This window comes from Micromonas pusilla (assembly GCF_000151265.4).
Source record: "Micromonas pusilla CCMP1545 genomic scaffold MICPUCscaffold_1, whole genome shotgun sequence".
NCBI lineage: Eukaryota > Viridiplantae > Chlorophyta > Mamiellophyceae > Mamiellales > Mamiellaceae > Micromonas > Micromonas pusilla.
In genome coordinates, this window is record NW_003315882.1 from 1,235,937 (window position 1) to 1,249,397 (window position 13,461).

General features: G+C 66.6%; 7 protein-coding genes across 7 annotated transcripts; 3 read left to right on the forward strand and 4 right to left on the reverse strand.

Moving 5' to 3' along the window:
• Positions 1 to 1,268: 1,268 nt before the first annotated feature.
• MICPUCDRAFT_50422 (uncharacterized protein) lies at positions 1,269 to 2,237 on the reverse strand (the record flags this gene model as incomplete). Its single annotated transcript, XM_003055552.1, has 1 exon — positions 1,269 to 2,237. One exon carries the CDS (start codon positions 2,235 to 2,237, stop codon positions 1,269 to 1,271), a length of 969 nt encoding a protein of 322 aa, XP_003055598.1.
• A 191-nt stretch (positions 2,238 to 2,428) lies between these two features.
• On the forward strand, positions 2,429 to 4,894 carry MICPUCDRAFT_13122 (uncharacterized protein; the record flags this gene model as incomplete). Its single annotated transcript, XM_003055015.1, has 2 exons — positions 2,429 to 2,776; positions 3,041 to 4,894. 2 exons carry the CDS (start codon positions 2,429 to 2,431, stop codon positions 4,892 to 4,894), a joined length of 2,202 nt encoding a protein of 733 aa, XP_003055061.1.
• Positions 4,895 to 5,106: 212 nt separating this feature from the next.
• On the reverse strand, positions 5,107 to 6,565 carry MICPUCDRAFT_30963 (uncharacterized protein; the record flags this gene model as incomplete). Its single annotated transcript, XM_003055553.1, has 2 exons — positions 5,107 to 5,433; positions 5,618 to 6,565. The coding sequence occupies 2 exons, from the start codon at positions 6,563 to 6,565 to the stop codon at positions 5,107 to 5,109; spliced, it is 1,275 nt and encodes a 424-aa protein (XP_003055599.1).
• A 401-nt stretch (positions 6,566 to 6,966) lies between these two features.
• Positions 6,967 to 8,127, forward strand: MICPUCDRAFT_38012 (uncharacterized protein; the record flags this gene model as incomplete). Its single annotated transcript, XM_003055016.1, has 2 exons — positions 6,967 to 7,044; positions 7,129 to 8,127. 2 exons carry the CDS (start codon positions 6,967 to 6,969, stop codon positions 8,125 to 8,127), a joined length of 1,077 nt encoding a protein of 358 aa, XP_003055062.1.
• Positions 8,128 to 8,403: 276 nt separating this feature from the next.
• Positions 8,404 to 9,718, reverse strand: MICPUCDRAFT_50426 (uncharacterized protein; the record flags this gene model as incomplete). Its single annotated transcript, XM_003055554.1, has 2 exons — positions 8,404 to 8,818; positions 9,003 to 9,718. 2 exons carry the CDS (start codon positions 9,716 to 9,718, stop codon positions 8,404 to 8,406), a joined length of 1,131 nt encoding a protein of 376 aa, XP_003055600.1.
• Positions 9,719 to 9,881: 163 nt separating this feature from the next.
• MICPUCDRAFT_30966 (uncharacterized protein) lies at positions 9,882 to 12,936 on the forward strand. Its single transcript, XM_003055017.1, has one exon. The coding sequence runs from the start codon at positions 9,951 to 9,953 to the stop codon at positions 11,343 to 11,345; it is 1,395 nt and encodes a 464-aa protein (XP_003055063.1). The 5' UTR covers positions 9,882 to 9,950; the 3' UTR covers positions 11,346 to 12,936.
• Positions 11,416 to 13,009, reverse strand: MICPUCDRAFT_50428 (uncharacterized protein; the record flags this gene model as incomplete). Its single annotated transcript, XM_003055555.1, has 1 exon — positions 11,416 to 13,009. The coding sequence occupies one exon, from the start codon at positions 13,007 to 13,009 to the stop codon at positions 11,483 to 11,485; it is 1,527 nt and encodes a 508-aa protein (XP_003055601.1). The 3' UTR covers positions 11,416 to 11,482.
• Positions 13,010 to 13,461: the final 452 nt, after the last annotated feature.

The following is a 13,461-nucleotide window of genomic DNA, read 5'->3' on the forward strand; positions in this document are numbered from 1 at the left end:
GCCGCGCGCGGGAGCGCGTCGACGACGGGAAGCCGGCCGCCGCCGCGGCTGACGTTCGAGTCGTGCGTCGTCGCGAGGAACACCGCGTGCGCGGCGCGGGACGTCATGGTAGCGTTGGCGGACGCGAGAGACGGGCGGCGCGCGCGGGCGAGCGGGCGCGGCGGCGGCGGCGGCGGCAGCGAGGACGAGGACGAGGACGAGGACGAGGAAGACGATGAGGAAGACGGCGAACACGACGACGACGCGACCGACGTCGACGGTCTCGCGAGCCGCTTGACGCGCCTCGCCGCCGTCGCCGAAGCGCGCGCGGTGCACGCGGCGTCGCGCGGGCTCTCCCTCGCGCTCGAGGGCGCGGCGTCGCAGCGCTGGGGCTTCCACCGCAAGCCGGAGCGCATCCCTCACGTCCCCGGCGGCGGCGGAGGGTGCTCCACGGAGCTCGCGACGTGGCGCCGCGCGTTGTCGCGCGGCGTGAAAACGCTCGTCGCGTCTCTGGCGCCCACCGCGGACGCGACGTGGACGTCCACGCGCGGCGCCGTGCGCGCGTTCGTCGACGCCGCCGCCGCGGACGTCGCGGGGACGTACCTTCGGATCTCCCCCTCGCGCGCGTGGCGCGAGCGGTACGCGCGGGACTGCCGGCGCGTCGCGACGACGCTGTGCCGCGCGGACGCGAAGACGTCGCTGTCGGATCGATCGAAAGCGAACGCGGCGTCGTCGCGTCGCCGCGCCGCGATCGCGCGGACGGTGCTCGCGCGCGGCGCGCTGCTGCGCGCGGGGTCGGAGACGATCCGCGTCGCCGTGGAGGACGTCGCGACGCACGCCGCGAGCGGGTTCGGGCTCGTCGTCGGCGCGCACGTCGAGGACGAGACGACGCGAAGCGCGGGGCACTCGTGGGGCGCGGGGCCGTCCCCGGAGGCGCTGTGGCGACTCCGCGAGGAGGAAGCGGAGAGGGACGACGGCGATCCTTGGGCGTGGATGCCGCGGCGCGCGCGGTGGGGCGGGGGCCTCGACGACGACGACGACGACGACGACGACGACGACGACGCGTGGGACGCGGCGGAGGCGGAGGAGGTGAAGACGGCGCCGATGGGGGAGATACACGCGGCGGTGTGGCGGCGGAGCGAGTTGTTGGAGGACGACATCACGCCGTTGGAGCCGGGGGAGGAAGCGGCGAAGAAGGCGCTGCTCGCGGCTGTGAACGCGCATCGATAGTGCCTCGTCGTCGTGTCTTTCGTCGTTATTCGAACGTGATGAAGTCGAAGTCGTCAAGTTCACGCCATGGCGTCGATCAAACGGCGGGCGTTTTCCGCCGCCCTCGGGTGACCCTTCTCCGCGGCCTTCGTGAACCATTTCACCGCCTCGGGAACGTTTCTCTTCACTCCATTGCCGTTTTCGTAGCATATTCCGAGGTTGTATTCTGCGTAAATGTCCCCTTGATTGGCCGCTTTCATGAACCACTTGAACGCCTCCTCGTGCTGCCCCTTCTTGCGGTGGACACCGCCCACGTTGTTTTGTGCACTGGCGTGACCCTTCTCGGCCGACTTTGTGTACCATTCCAGCGCCGTGTCGATGTTTTGCTCCACGCCGTGGCCGTCACTATAGATATGCCCAATGTTATGCTCACAAGTCGGGCAGCCCTGACGTGCTCCTCTGTGGTACCAGTCAAGCGCCTTGTCGTACCGCTTCGCGTCCTTGTAGAAAACGCCGAGGTTGCACTGCCTAAGCGGAGTGGTCAAGTCAGCCCCCGCCTGTGCGAGAAGGCCGTGAAAGTGCGCATCGGGCAGATCGAGCACGTCTTGGAACCCGAGGACGTATGCCTCCTTCGTAAACCATGTCCTCCGCTCGTTCCACCTGAGCGGACACCCCGTGAAGTCGAGCGAGGGCGGCAGCGAAGACGCGACTTTTGAAGCCTTCCTCCACACCGTGTTCACCTGGGCGAGGGCGACGCGCGTTCGAACGTTCGTCACGTGCGAGAAAACGACGCTCGCGACATCTTCGTTCACATCGAACGTCGGGTGCATCTCCGCGTACTCCGCGATCGTCGCTTTCGCGGCAGCGAGCTGCTCCTTCGTTTGCGCGAGCTCCGACCTCGTGGCTTTGAGCAGTTCTTCCTGTTTTTGAAAGAGCGCCATAGAAACAAGGCCAGGGCCGCCGCCGCCCGGGGCGCTGTCGTCGACGTCGCCGCCCGGCGCTTCGCGCGCGGGCGGATCAATCCGACGGCGCTTAAACAATCTGTACATGACACCCTCGGGCGGTCGCGAGCGTGCGGCAGCGCGGGCGGAGGTGGCGCCGGCGGAGGTCGCCCCGAGAAAACTGCGAGGGCGCACAGCTTGCAAGGCGTCTGGTCTCTGCTGGTGCCTGACTCGCGCGCTTTAGTCGCCGCGCGACAACGAAGTCCGTCTCAGTCCGCGCCGCGCGAGCACGCGACGTCATGGACAGGGACGACTACCGCGACCGCGACCGCGGCCGATGGGACGATCGCAGAGACGGCGGCCGCGGGAACGACCGACGGGACGACCATCGCGGCGGCGGCGGCGGCGGAGGCGTCGACCGCGGCGGGAGCGGGCGAGATCGCTCGCGCGATCGCGACGGAGGGAGGCATCATCCGTACGGCGGCGGCGGCCGCGACGCGCACAGAGGAGACGCGCGTCGGCGCGACGACGATCGCGGGAAGGATACGAGGGACGAGGAGCGCGACGCCGGCGGCGCCGCGACCGCGAAGCGAGCGGAGGTGCGTCGTCGGAGCGACGAGACCCCGCGGCGTGAACAAGGCACCCTCGTCGAATCAACCCTAAATCTGACTCCGAGTCTGACCCTCCCGCCTCCCCCACGCCAACAGCCGCTCTCGCTGGAGGAGCTCCTGAACAAGAAGAAGACGGAGGCGGATGAAAAGGCGAAGCCGACGTTCATCTCGCGGAAAGAGCGCGAGGCCGCGGCGCTGAAGCGACGTCAGGAGGAAGTCGCGAACGCGCGCGGCGGCGGCGGCGGCGGCGGCGACGACGGCAGACACTCCCACGACGTCAACAAGTGGGCGCGCGACCAGCGCCGGGAGGAGGAACGCAAACGCGACGAGGAACGCCGCGCGCGACTTCAGGAGCGCGACCGCGAGAAGGAGCTCGAAAGCATCAAGAACATGTACATGGGCCAGAAGAAGGAAAAGAAAAAAGTCGCCAAGCCGTCGGACAAGTTCAAGTTCAAGTTCGACTGGGAATCGAAAGAGGACACGAGCCGGGACTTGAACGAGCTGTACGACCGCACGTACGACGCGCCGCTCGCGTTCGGGAGAGGGCTGCGCGCGGGCGTGGATCGCAGGGTGCAGAAAAAGGAAAACTCCGCGCATCAGATGTCGTTGATATCCAAGTCGCGAAGCGATCACGGCACCGCAATGAGCGCGCGCGAGCGACGCGAGGCGGAGGACAAAGAGCGACGCGACGACGAAGCGTACGAGCGCGCGGAGAGGAAGACGCAGTCGGAGCACTGGTCGGATAAGAAACTGGAGGACATGAACGAGAGGGACTGGCGCATCTTCCGCGAGGACTTTAGCATCACTACGAAAGGAGGAAGGCTGCCCATGCCGATGCGGTGCTGGGAGGAAACGTCCTTGCTGCCGGAGAAAATTTTACGCGCGATTCAAAAGGTTGGCTACGCGAAGCCGTCCCCGATCCAGATGGCGTCCATCCCCATCGGCCTGTTAAAGCGCGACGTCATCGGCATCGCGGAGACCGGCTCCGGGAAAACCTGCGCGTTCGTCGTGCCCATGCTCGCGTACATCATGGAGTTACCCGTGATGACGGACGAAGTCGCCGCGCACGGACCGTACGCGCTCGTGATGGCGCCGACGCGCGAGCTCGCGCAGCAGATCGAGGAGGAGACGACCAAGTTCGCGCACTTTTTAAACTACCGCGTCACGTCCGTCGTCGGCGGGCAGAGCATCGAGGACCAGGGGTTCAAACTCCGACGCGGGTGCGAAATCGTCATCGGCACCCCCGGACGCGTCATCGACGTCCTGGAGCGCCGCTACACGGTGCTCCAGCAGTGCAACTACATCGTTCTAGACGAGGCCGATCGAATGATCGACATGGGGTTCGAGCCGCAGGTCATGAGCGTCATGGACAGCATGTCCGCGGATAACTTGAAGCCGATCGACGAGGCGGAGACGATCGACGCCGGCGGGTTGGAAGCCGGCGCCGCGGGGACGCGGTACAGGATGACGTACATGTTCAGCGCGACGATGCCGCCGTCCGTGGAGCGCCTCGCGAGGAAATACCTGCGCAACCCCGCGGTCGTGAACATCGGCAGCGCGGGGAAGACGTCGGACCTCATCAAACAGGTCGTGATGTGGATGACGAGAGGCGCGAAAGAGACGCAGCTCGAGCTCGTGCTGTCGCGGTACCCGGACACGCAGGCCATCGTCTTCGTGAACACGAAGCGCGCGGTGGATCACGTCCAGTCTCTGTGCGTGAAGCAGGGCTACTCCGTGGCGTCCATCCACGGCGGGAAGAGCCAAGACCAGCGCGAGGACTCGCTGAAGGGATTCAAAGCCGGGGAGTACGACATCCTCGTCGCGACGGACGTCGCCGGACGCGGCATCGACGTGAAGGACATCGACCTCGTCGTGAATTACGAGATGCCGCTCGTCATCGAGAATTACACGCACAGGATCGGGCGGACGGGGCGCGCGGGGCGGCAGGGCACCGCGGTGTCGTTCATAACCTCAGAGGACACGGACGTGATGTACGACCTGAAGGAGCTCTTGACGAACAGCGGGAACGCGGTGCCGCCGGAGCTGGCGCGGCACGAGGCTGCCAAGGTGAAGCCGCAGCGGGACGGGAAAGGCGGGTGGGGGAACAAGCTCACGAACGATCAACTCCGGGGGATGCAGAACATCACGGACTGAGACCGCCGGGAGGACGCGAGCGGGGTGGGTGGGTCACGGACGACCTGGTCGCGACGACGGCGGGCGGGAACGGGCGTGCGGTAGCGACTTAATTAAATACAAAGTGTTCTCTCGCGTTCAGTTCGTAATCAAAACTTTTTCACGCTCGCGACGGTCCCCCGCGCGTCCGCGTCCACGCGTCCTCGCGCACGTCACGTCACGTCGCGTCGCGTTCACTCTCTCTTCGGAGACTTGCGCGACGCCCGAATGAAGTCGTCGTCGTCGTACGGCGCGTAAACGAGGCCGCCGCCGTCGATCTCGACCTGGTACGGCACCGTCATCCCGGGCGGGAAGTCGTCCTCGCGGTACTGGTGCGCGACCACCGTCCCCGTCTGCCATCCGTCGGGGGTGTTGCACTGGACCTTCTCGCCGATCTGGAACCTGATCGACCTTCGCTTGTTCTCCGCGAGCTCCGGGGTCATGATGCACGCCTCGAACCCTTTCCTCAGCTCCTTGTGGTCCAAGTTTTTACCGATGAAAACGAACTTGCTCTCGCGCGGCTTAGGGTCGTTCCATACGAGCGAACGTCGGGGTGGAGTTGAAAGGCGTCAGTTGAAGTTGAAAGGCGCCGAGGGCGGGGATTGAAAGCGAGGGGTGGGCGCAGAGAGACGCCTGGCAAAGTCCTTAAGGATCGGCGTTCACCACGCCGACGCGGTCGTATGGGAACCAGTGTATAGAACGCACCTCGTCCTTCCCCCACGGCTCGTCGAACTCTCCGTTGAATATCATGTGCACGGCTTGGAACATGAACCTCACGGGGCAGTTCGCGATGTTCAGTACGCCCTTCATGCGGTACAAATCCGTACCTTTGTTGACGATGAGATTGTTCACCCACGTCTGGATCGAGTCCAGATCGAGCGGTCGCTTTTCCACGACGGCGAGGGAGCTCACCGTCGTGTCGTGTTCGTGCTCGTTCTCGGTGTTCAAGAACTCCGGGTCCATCTCCACGGTCTTCTTCAAGTCGAACGCGTGGAGATCGAGGACGGAGTCCGTGGACACCTTGCTCTTGCACGTGCGCACGATGGACACGGAGGAGTTGATGGTCTTGATCCTCTTCTCGACGCGGTCCAGGTCCTCCTCGCTCACGAGGTCGGTCTTGTTGAGGATGATGCGATCCGCGAACGCAACCTGCTCGACCGCCTCGTTCTCCACGCCCTCCGGCCTCGGGTCGTCGAGGTGCTGCTCGACGTGCTTCGCGTCGACGAGCGTGACGATGCCGTCGAGGCGGAAAAACTTTTCCACCTCGTCGTCCACGAAGAAGGTCTGCGCGACGGGCGCGGGGTCGGCCATGCCGGTCGTCTCGATGAGCACCGCGTCGAGCTTGAGCGTCCCCGCGGCGACGCGATCGGCGAACTTCTTGAGAACGACGACGAGATCCTGGCGGACCGTGCAGCAGATGCAGCCGTTCATCATCTCGACGATCTCCTCCTCGATCTGCGCCTTGGCGTTCTTCGCCATGAGCGCGTCGTCGATGCCGACGTCGCCGAACTCGTTCTCGATGATCGCGATCTTTTTCCCGTGCGACTTGTCCGTGAGAATGTGGTTCACGAGCGTCGTCTTTCCGGAACCCAGGTACCCGGTGAGCACCGTCACGGGGACGCGAGTGTCGGGTTTGCTGACCTCCTCGGGCATGGCGAATTACAGAAGTCGAGGTGCGGGGTGCCGTCGGCGGTGGGCGTGCTGTCGGGAGGGTGCGACGTCGCGTTGTGACGCCCGGGAATGATTAATCCCGCTTCGTAACGTTTGGACCCTAATTCTGAAGGCGGCGCGTGCTGGCGTGTGCCCGTCGTGCGAGAAAATGAGTACGTCGATCAACATACGAAAGTACACAATATGAATGAATATACATACGACACGAAACAGCGATTCCTTGGAAAATAAAAAAGAATATCACGCGCGCGCAAAATAGCGCGTTCAGAAGAAACGTTCGGAAGCGCGTCCTCGTAGCGCGTCATTCTCCCGCGCGCGAGATCCTCTCGGAGCCTTCCGCGTTCGACCCCGCGCGTCGCGCCGCGCTCGACGCTTCCGTCGAGATGGACCTCACGGGCAAGCACATGCCGGACTTTCACGTCAAGACTTTCGGCGCCGACGGCGCGATCGCGCGTCTTCCGGTCTCCTCCCTCGTCCAAGGGACGCCGGCGATTATCGACTTCTACAACAGCGGCTGAGGCGGATGCCGCCCGGTCGCGCGGCAGCTGCGCGACTGGGCGACGCGCGCGTACGCGTCGCGCGAGGTGCGGTTCGTGGCCGTGTGCGTCGAGGGCGGCGGGCGGGCCGAGCGCGTCGGTCGCGAGTTCCAGCGCTCGTACTTCGACGGCACGAGCGTCGTCAACGGGTTCGTAGACGACGACGACGACTTCCCACGGTTCCCGTGCCAGCTCGGGTGCCAAGGTCTCGTCGTCGTCGACGCGCGCGGACGATTCGCGACGCTGCGCTCGCCGGCGTACCTCGAGCACCGCGAGGCGGCGTACGACGCGGTGGAGCGGATGCTCGAGCCGCTGATCGCCGCGGCGGAGACGCGGAGGCGCGCCGCGAAGGCGCCGCGTCTCGACGTGGACGTGGACATGGACCCCCCGGGGACGCCAGAGCGAAACCTCGCGCCGGGGGAGGCGTCGTCCGCGTCCGACGCGTCCGCGTCCGCGTCCGCGACGGACGCGACGCGAGCGTCGCCGTCGTCGCCCGACGCGACGTCGACGGCGCCGCCGAGACAGGTGGCGCGGTTTTCGAAGCACGCGTGCAAAGGCGACGCGCACGCGTTGGACGACGACGACGACGACGCGACCGCCTCTTTCGAGATTCCAGCGGTCGGCGTCGACGTCGTCGACGACGAGCACGACGAGCTGCACGCGCTGTTGAAGACCGCGCTCGCGACGCGCTCGCCGCGGGACGTGCTCTCGCTCGGGAGCGCGTTCGCGACGCACGCGACGCACGAGGAGGCGCTGATGCGAGCGTCGGGCTTCGCGGACGGCGAGGGTGCGTTTTCCGCGGCGGCGTCGCACGCGAAGGACCACGACCGGCTCGTCGCGTCGGCGACGACCGCGGCGACGACGCTGGAGGAGGACGGGAAGGTCGCGGCGGCCGCGATTCGACATCTCGGCAGGTCGATCATCGAGCACGCGGTGACGTTCGACGCGTCGTACGCGGCGTTCGTCGCGGAGAAGCGACGGCGCGAGGAGACGGCGAGAACGGGCTGAAACGCATTATTTACCACCTGACCTCGTTGGGGAGATCGACGCGCGCGCGGCCGATGCGCGTTGGAGCGAACGCGACGGCGACGGCGCCGGGAGACCGGCGGCGAATGACGGCGCGCGCTGAAAAGAGCGACACCTCGCTCGGGGCGCGCCCGACGCTATCATCGCGACGCCACGACGAGCAGAAGTCCGCGCGCGCGTCGATTCGATAACAAGAATACTTTGTCGTCGATCGAGAGCGGTTTTCATTATCGCACACTAACTTCGTCTCGCGCGCTACTACTGCTTGAACCACTTCGAGCGGTCGTCCCCGACGATGAACTTCTCCACCCCGTCCGGGCTGTACCCCGGAGCGAACGTCCCCTCCTCCGCGATCTCGTAAATCTTATTCTTCGCGCTCGACGAGAACGCCGCCGCGGACATGAACGCGGCGACGAGCTCTCGAGAGATCTCCCCGCTCGCCATGACGTTCCCCGGAGTCACCACCAGCGGCGTCTTCGGCGGATCCGCGCGCAGCCCCGCGGGCCTCACGATGACGTACTCCAGCCCGCTGCCCTGCAAGTACTTCTCCCCCACGAGCTTCTCGTCGAGGACGCCGCCGAACGCGTTCGTGATCTTAAACCCCGGGGACCCCTCCGCGCCCATCGCACGCCCATCCGTCAGGATGGAGGACACGAGCACCAGCCGCTTCACCCTTCGCGGCGCGGCGTCCAAAGCGAAAGTCGGGGTAGAGTTGAAAGGCGTCAGTTGAAGTTGAAAGGCGCCGAGGGCGGGTATTGAAAGCGGGGGGTGGGCGGAGAGAGACGACGGCAAAGTCCTTAAGGATCGGCGTTCACCACGCGAACGCGGTCGTATGGGAACCAGTGTATAGAACGCACCCCGCCGCCTTCGCGGCGTCCACGAGGTGGATCACGCCCTCGTTGTCCACCGAATGCGCCGCCGCGGACATCTTGAACGGATTCCCCGGGACGAACCCGGTGCAGACGATGACCTTATCGATCCCGGTCATCGCCGCCGCGAGCGTCGACGCGTCGGCGGTGACGTCGAACCCGCCGAGGAGCGAGACGTTTCCGCCGTCGACGCCCATCTTCGCCGCCTTCTCTTCGCTGCGAACCGCGGCGACGACGGCGATATCGTCGCCGCGCTTCTTGAGCTCGCGCACCACGAGCGAGCCCGTCTGTCCGGTCGCGCCGACGACGAGGACGCGCGGTGGGGGCGGCGGCGGAAGGTCGGCCTCGATGTCCGCCGCGAACGAGTCCGCGCGCGCGACCGACGGGGCGACGGCGCCGCCGCCGGTCGCGAGCGCGATCGCCGCGAGCGCGGCGGCGACAGCCTCTCGTCGGGTGGGCGCGTCGTCTTCCGAGGAGGAGGAGGAGGAGGAGGAGGAGGAGGCGACGACGACCGCGCGCGCGCGCCTCCGCGATCCCCCTCCGCTCCGAGACTGCTGATGATGCTGACGCGTCGCCGCGTCGACGATGTTCGGGCGGACGACGCCGCGCGCCGGCGTCGCGACGCCGCGGTCGCTGGACGCGATCGACGCGCCGGGCGCGCGCGCGCGGACGACGATCGTGCGAGCGGTCGCGATGGTCGCCATCGCGGGGGGGGAGTGAGGGGAACGGCGTCGAGGGTGTGACCCCGCCCGGATCGACGCGCTCGTTATCCTCCCGAGGAAAAGCTCAGACCGCCTCTGCGAGCCGACCTTTTTGCGAGGGTTAGGGTAACCAACTCGACCTTACGCGTGCGCGGCACACCATCGACGCGCGCGTCTCTCACGCGCACCGTCCGCGCGTCGATCGCGCCGCTCGCGCACACGTAGCACCCGCGCGATGTCCACCACGCGCGAGAAGGCTGTCGCCGCGCGCGCGGCGTCTCGCCAGCTCCAGAATCTGTCGTCCGACGAGCGCGCGGAGCTCCTGAACCGAATCGCGGACGCGCTCGAGGCGAACGAGCCCGCCATCCTGCGCGAGAACGAGCTCGACCTGAAGAAAGCCGCGGAGGACGGCACCGAGCCGGCGCTGATGAACCGCCTGAAGATGAAGCCCGGGAAGATCGCGCAGCTCGCGGAGGGGGCGCGTCAGATCGCGCGCATGGAGGAACCCCTCGTGCGCCCGCTGTCGAAGATGGAACTCGCGGACGGGCTGATGCTCGAGCAGGTCACCGCGCCGCTCGGCGTGCTCTTGATCATCTTCGAGTCGCGCCCGGACGCGCTGCCGCAGATCGCTGCGCTGTCGATCCGGTCCGGGAACGGCCTCCTCCTCAAGGGCGGCAAGGAGGCGGCGAAGACGAACGCGATCCTGCATCGCGTCATCGTGGAGTGCTTTCCGCAATTCGGCGTCGCGAAAGAAGCGATCGTCCTCGTCGAAGGCCGCGCGGAGATCGCGGACATCCTCAAGCTCAACGACGTCGTCGACCTCGTCATCCCGCGCGGGAGCAACGACCTCGTGACGTACATCCAAGACAACACGAAGATCCCCGTGCTCGGGCACGCGGATGGCGTGTGTCACGTGTACGTAGACCCGGACGCGGACATCGACATGGCGTGCAAGCTGTGCGTCGACAGCAAGTGCGACTACCCGGCCGCGTGCAACGCGCTGGAGACGCTTCTCGTGCACTCGTCGCAGCTCGGCGCGGGGGGGGGGTACGAGCGCGTCGCCGCCGCGCTCGACGCCGCGGGCGTGGAGAAGTTTGGCGGCGCGCGCGCGGCGAAAGAGCTCTCGCTGCCGCCGTGCCCGGCGCTTCGACACGAGTACGGCACCCTCGCGCTCACCGTGGAGATCGTCGACTCCATGGACGAGGCGATCGAGTACATCCACGCGAACGGGTCGTCGCACACGGACTGCATCATCACGAAGGATAAGGCGCGCGCGGAGGAGTTTTTACGCAGGGTGGACTCCGCGTGCGTGTTCCACAACGCGTCCACTCGGTTCAGCGACGGGTTCCGGTTCGGTCTGGGCGCGGAGGTTGGCATCTCCACGTCGCGCATACACGCGCGCGGGCCCGTCGGCGTGGAAGGGTTGCTCACGACGAGGTGGCTGTTGCGAGGGAAAGGGCAGTACAGCGATAAGGACACGGCGGTGACGTACACGCACAAGAAGATTTCAATCGGCGGCGCGTGGATCAAACGCGCGGCGGAGGGGATCACCGCGGCGGTCGGCGTCGTGAACGCGGTGAACATCGGCCTCATGATTCTCGCGTGGAAGAAAGGGTCGGGGAAGAAGTGACGCGCGCGAGACGAGAGGGGGGCGCGGCGCGGCGACGGCGCCACCCGAGAGACGCGTCGAAAAAAAAAAAAAATAAGATTTTTCGTTCTCACTGTTAAAACACAATTCACATAAACAATCGCACGCACGCGCGCTCATCAGATGTGCGCGAGCTCCTTCAGGTGGTTGAAGTTCTTACTCAGGATCTCCCACGAGCTCGAAATTCGAAAGTCGTACCCGTGCTCCTCCGCCCACTTCCGAATCACCGGCCGCGCCTCGTGGTGTCGGTACCGCGGCATCGTCGGGAACAGGTGATGCACGAGCTGCGTGTCCATCCCGCCCCACAGCCACGCCTCCAGGCCCTTCACGTCCGCCTCGCGCGTGGACCGGAACTGAATGTCCACGAACTCGCCGCCCTGCTCGAACATGATCTCCTCGGTCTGGTGCGTCGCGGTGACCAGCGACCCGACGAGGAAGCCGCCGATCAACACGGACGAGACGGCGACCTGCCACGGGAGACACAGGAAGAGCCACGCGTAGTGGATCCCCAGCAGCGTCAGCTCCTTCTTGTCTCGTCTCGCGATCGCGGACGCCATCGAGTGCCGGCGCCACAGCGCGTACGTCGCGGCGTACAGCGGGTACCCGTACCAGTGCTGCCACTTTCGAAGCCCCGGGTTATCGTTCCTTCCGGTGACTTTCGGGTCTTGGAGATAGTACAACGGCTCGAGCTTGATGTCCCCGTCCCGCCCGTCGATGTTCGTGAACGAGTGGTGCATGTTGTGCTTGTGCTGCCACCACTCCGTGCTGAACCCGTTCGTGAGGGATCCGAACCCGCGCATCATCGTGCACCACTTCCCGCGGCCGTGGATGTAATCGTGCGCGAGCCACCCGGCTTGCTGCATCCCGAGGCCCAACGACAGCGACGCGAGGATCGGGTGCGTCCACGCGAGGAACCACCCGAGCGCGTACAGACCGAGCACCTGGCACAGGACGCTCGCTTCCTTGAGCGGATCCCGCGCGAACCACCCCTCGTCCTCGAACTTCTTCCTCAGCGTCGCGAAGTTTGCGTCCGCGTTACCCGGCTTGGTCTCGATCGTGTGGTTCGGATTGCGCACGATCGACGGCGCGGCAATCTCGCGTCCTCCCTCCTCCTCCTCCTCCTCTTCCTCCTCCTCCTCCGGGCCGTCGCACCGCGGCAGCATCGCGAGCCGCCGCGCCGCGAGGTCGTCGCCGTTCGGGCCGTACGAGTGCAACGCGTAGAAGACGTCCGTCGCGTCGCACCCGTCCATGAGCGTGATGAAGAGCGATCCGCCGGGGTGCGCCTTCGCCCAGCCCGTGCAGTCGTACCACTCGCCGTCGATCCTCAGTCGCAGCGCGCCCTTCGTCTTCTTCTTCTTCGCGGACGCGGCGTCCGAGGCGGGCGCGTCCGCGACCGCGGTCTCGAACGGGCTCAGGAACGCGGGATGAGGCGTCATCGGCGATCGGCGACGGAGCGCGATCGCTCGGCGACGCACCACGATCCCGTCGTCGCGGGACGACGACGCGGATCCGGGGACGGCGGGCGCGACGGCGGCGCGGCGCGGCGCGGAGGACGCGCCGCGCGATGACGCGCGCGGCCGCGCGGCGGCGCGCATCGCGTGCGTCGCGGCGGACGCGGCGCTCGCGACGGCGGACGACGACGTCATCATGGTAAAAGTCGAGCGCTCGGACGACGACACACGTGCGAACGCGACGAATGCAGCGCCAAACCTCGCGCGCTCGTCGCGTTGCCGCACGCGCCCGCGTCTATCGCGCGCGCGAAGCTTCTAGAACCTCTCCCGAGGAAGAGGAACGAATCCCACGGACGCCAACGCGCGCGAGGTGTGCGCGGTGCACGTGCGAGCGCGCGCCTGCGGTGTGCGCGGTTCGACGGAGGTTCTGTTCGAACCGCGAGGATAAGCACGTTGCGCCACGTCGATCGCGGCGCTCTCATCATCATCGCGCGTCCGACCGGCCGGTCAGCGGCGTCGGGTTCGGCGCGGGGATCTCTGCCGAGATTTTCTTCCGAGACCTTCGCCCGCGCGGCAGTTCACGCGGCGCGCTCGGTCGCCCGCCCGCCCGCCCACCGCGTCGTCCGCTCGGGATCCTCAGAGTCGAC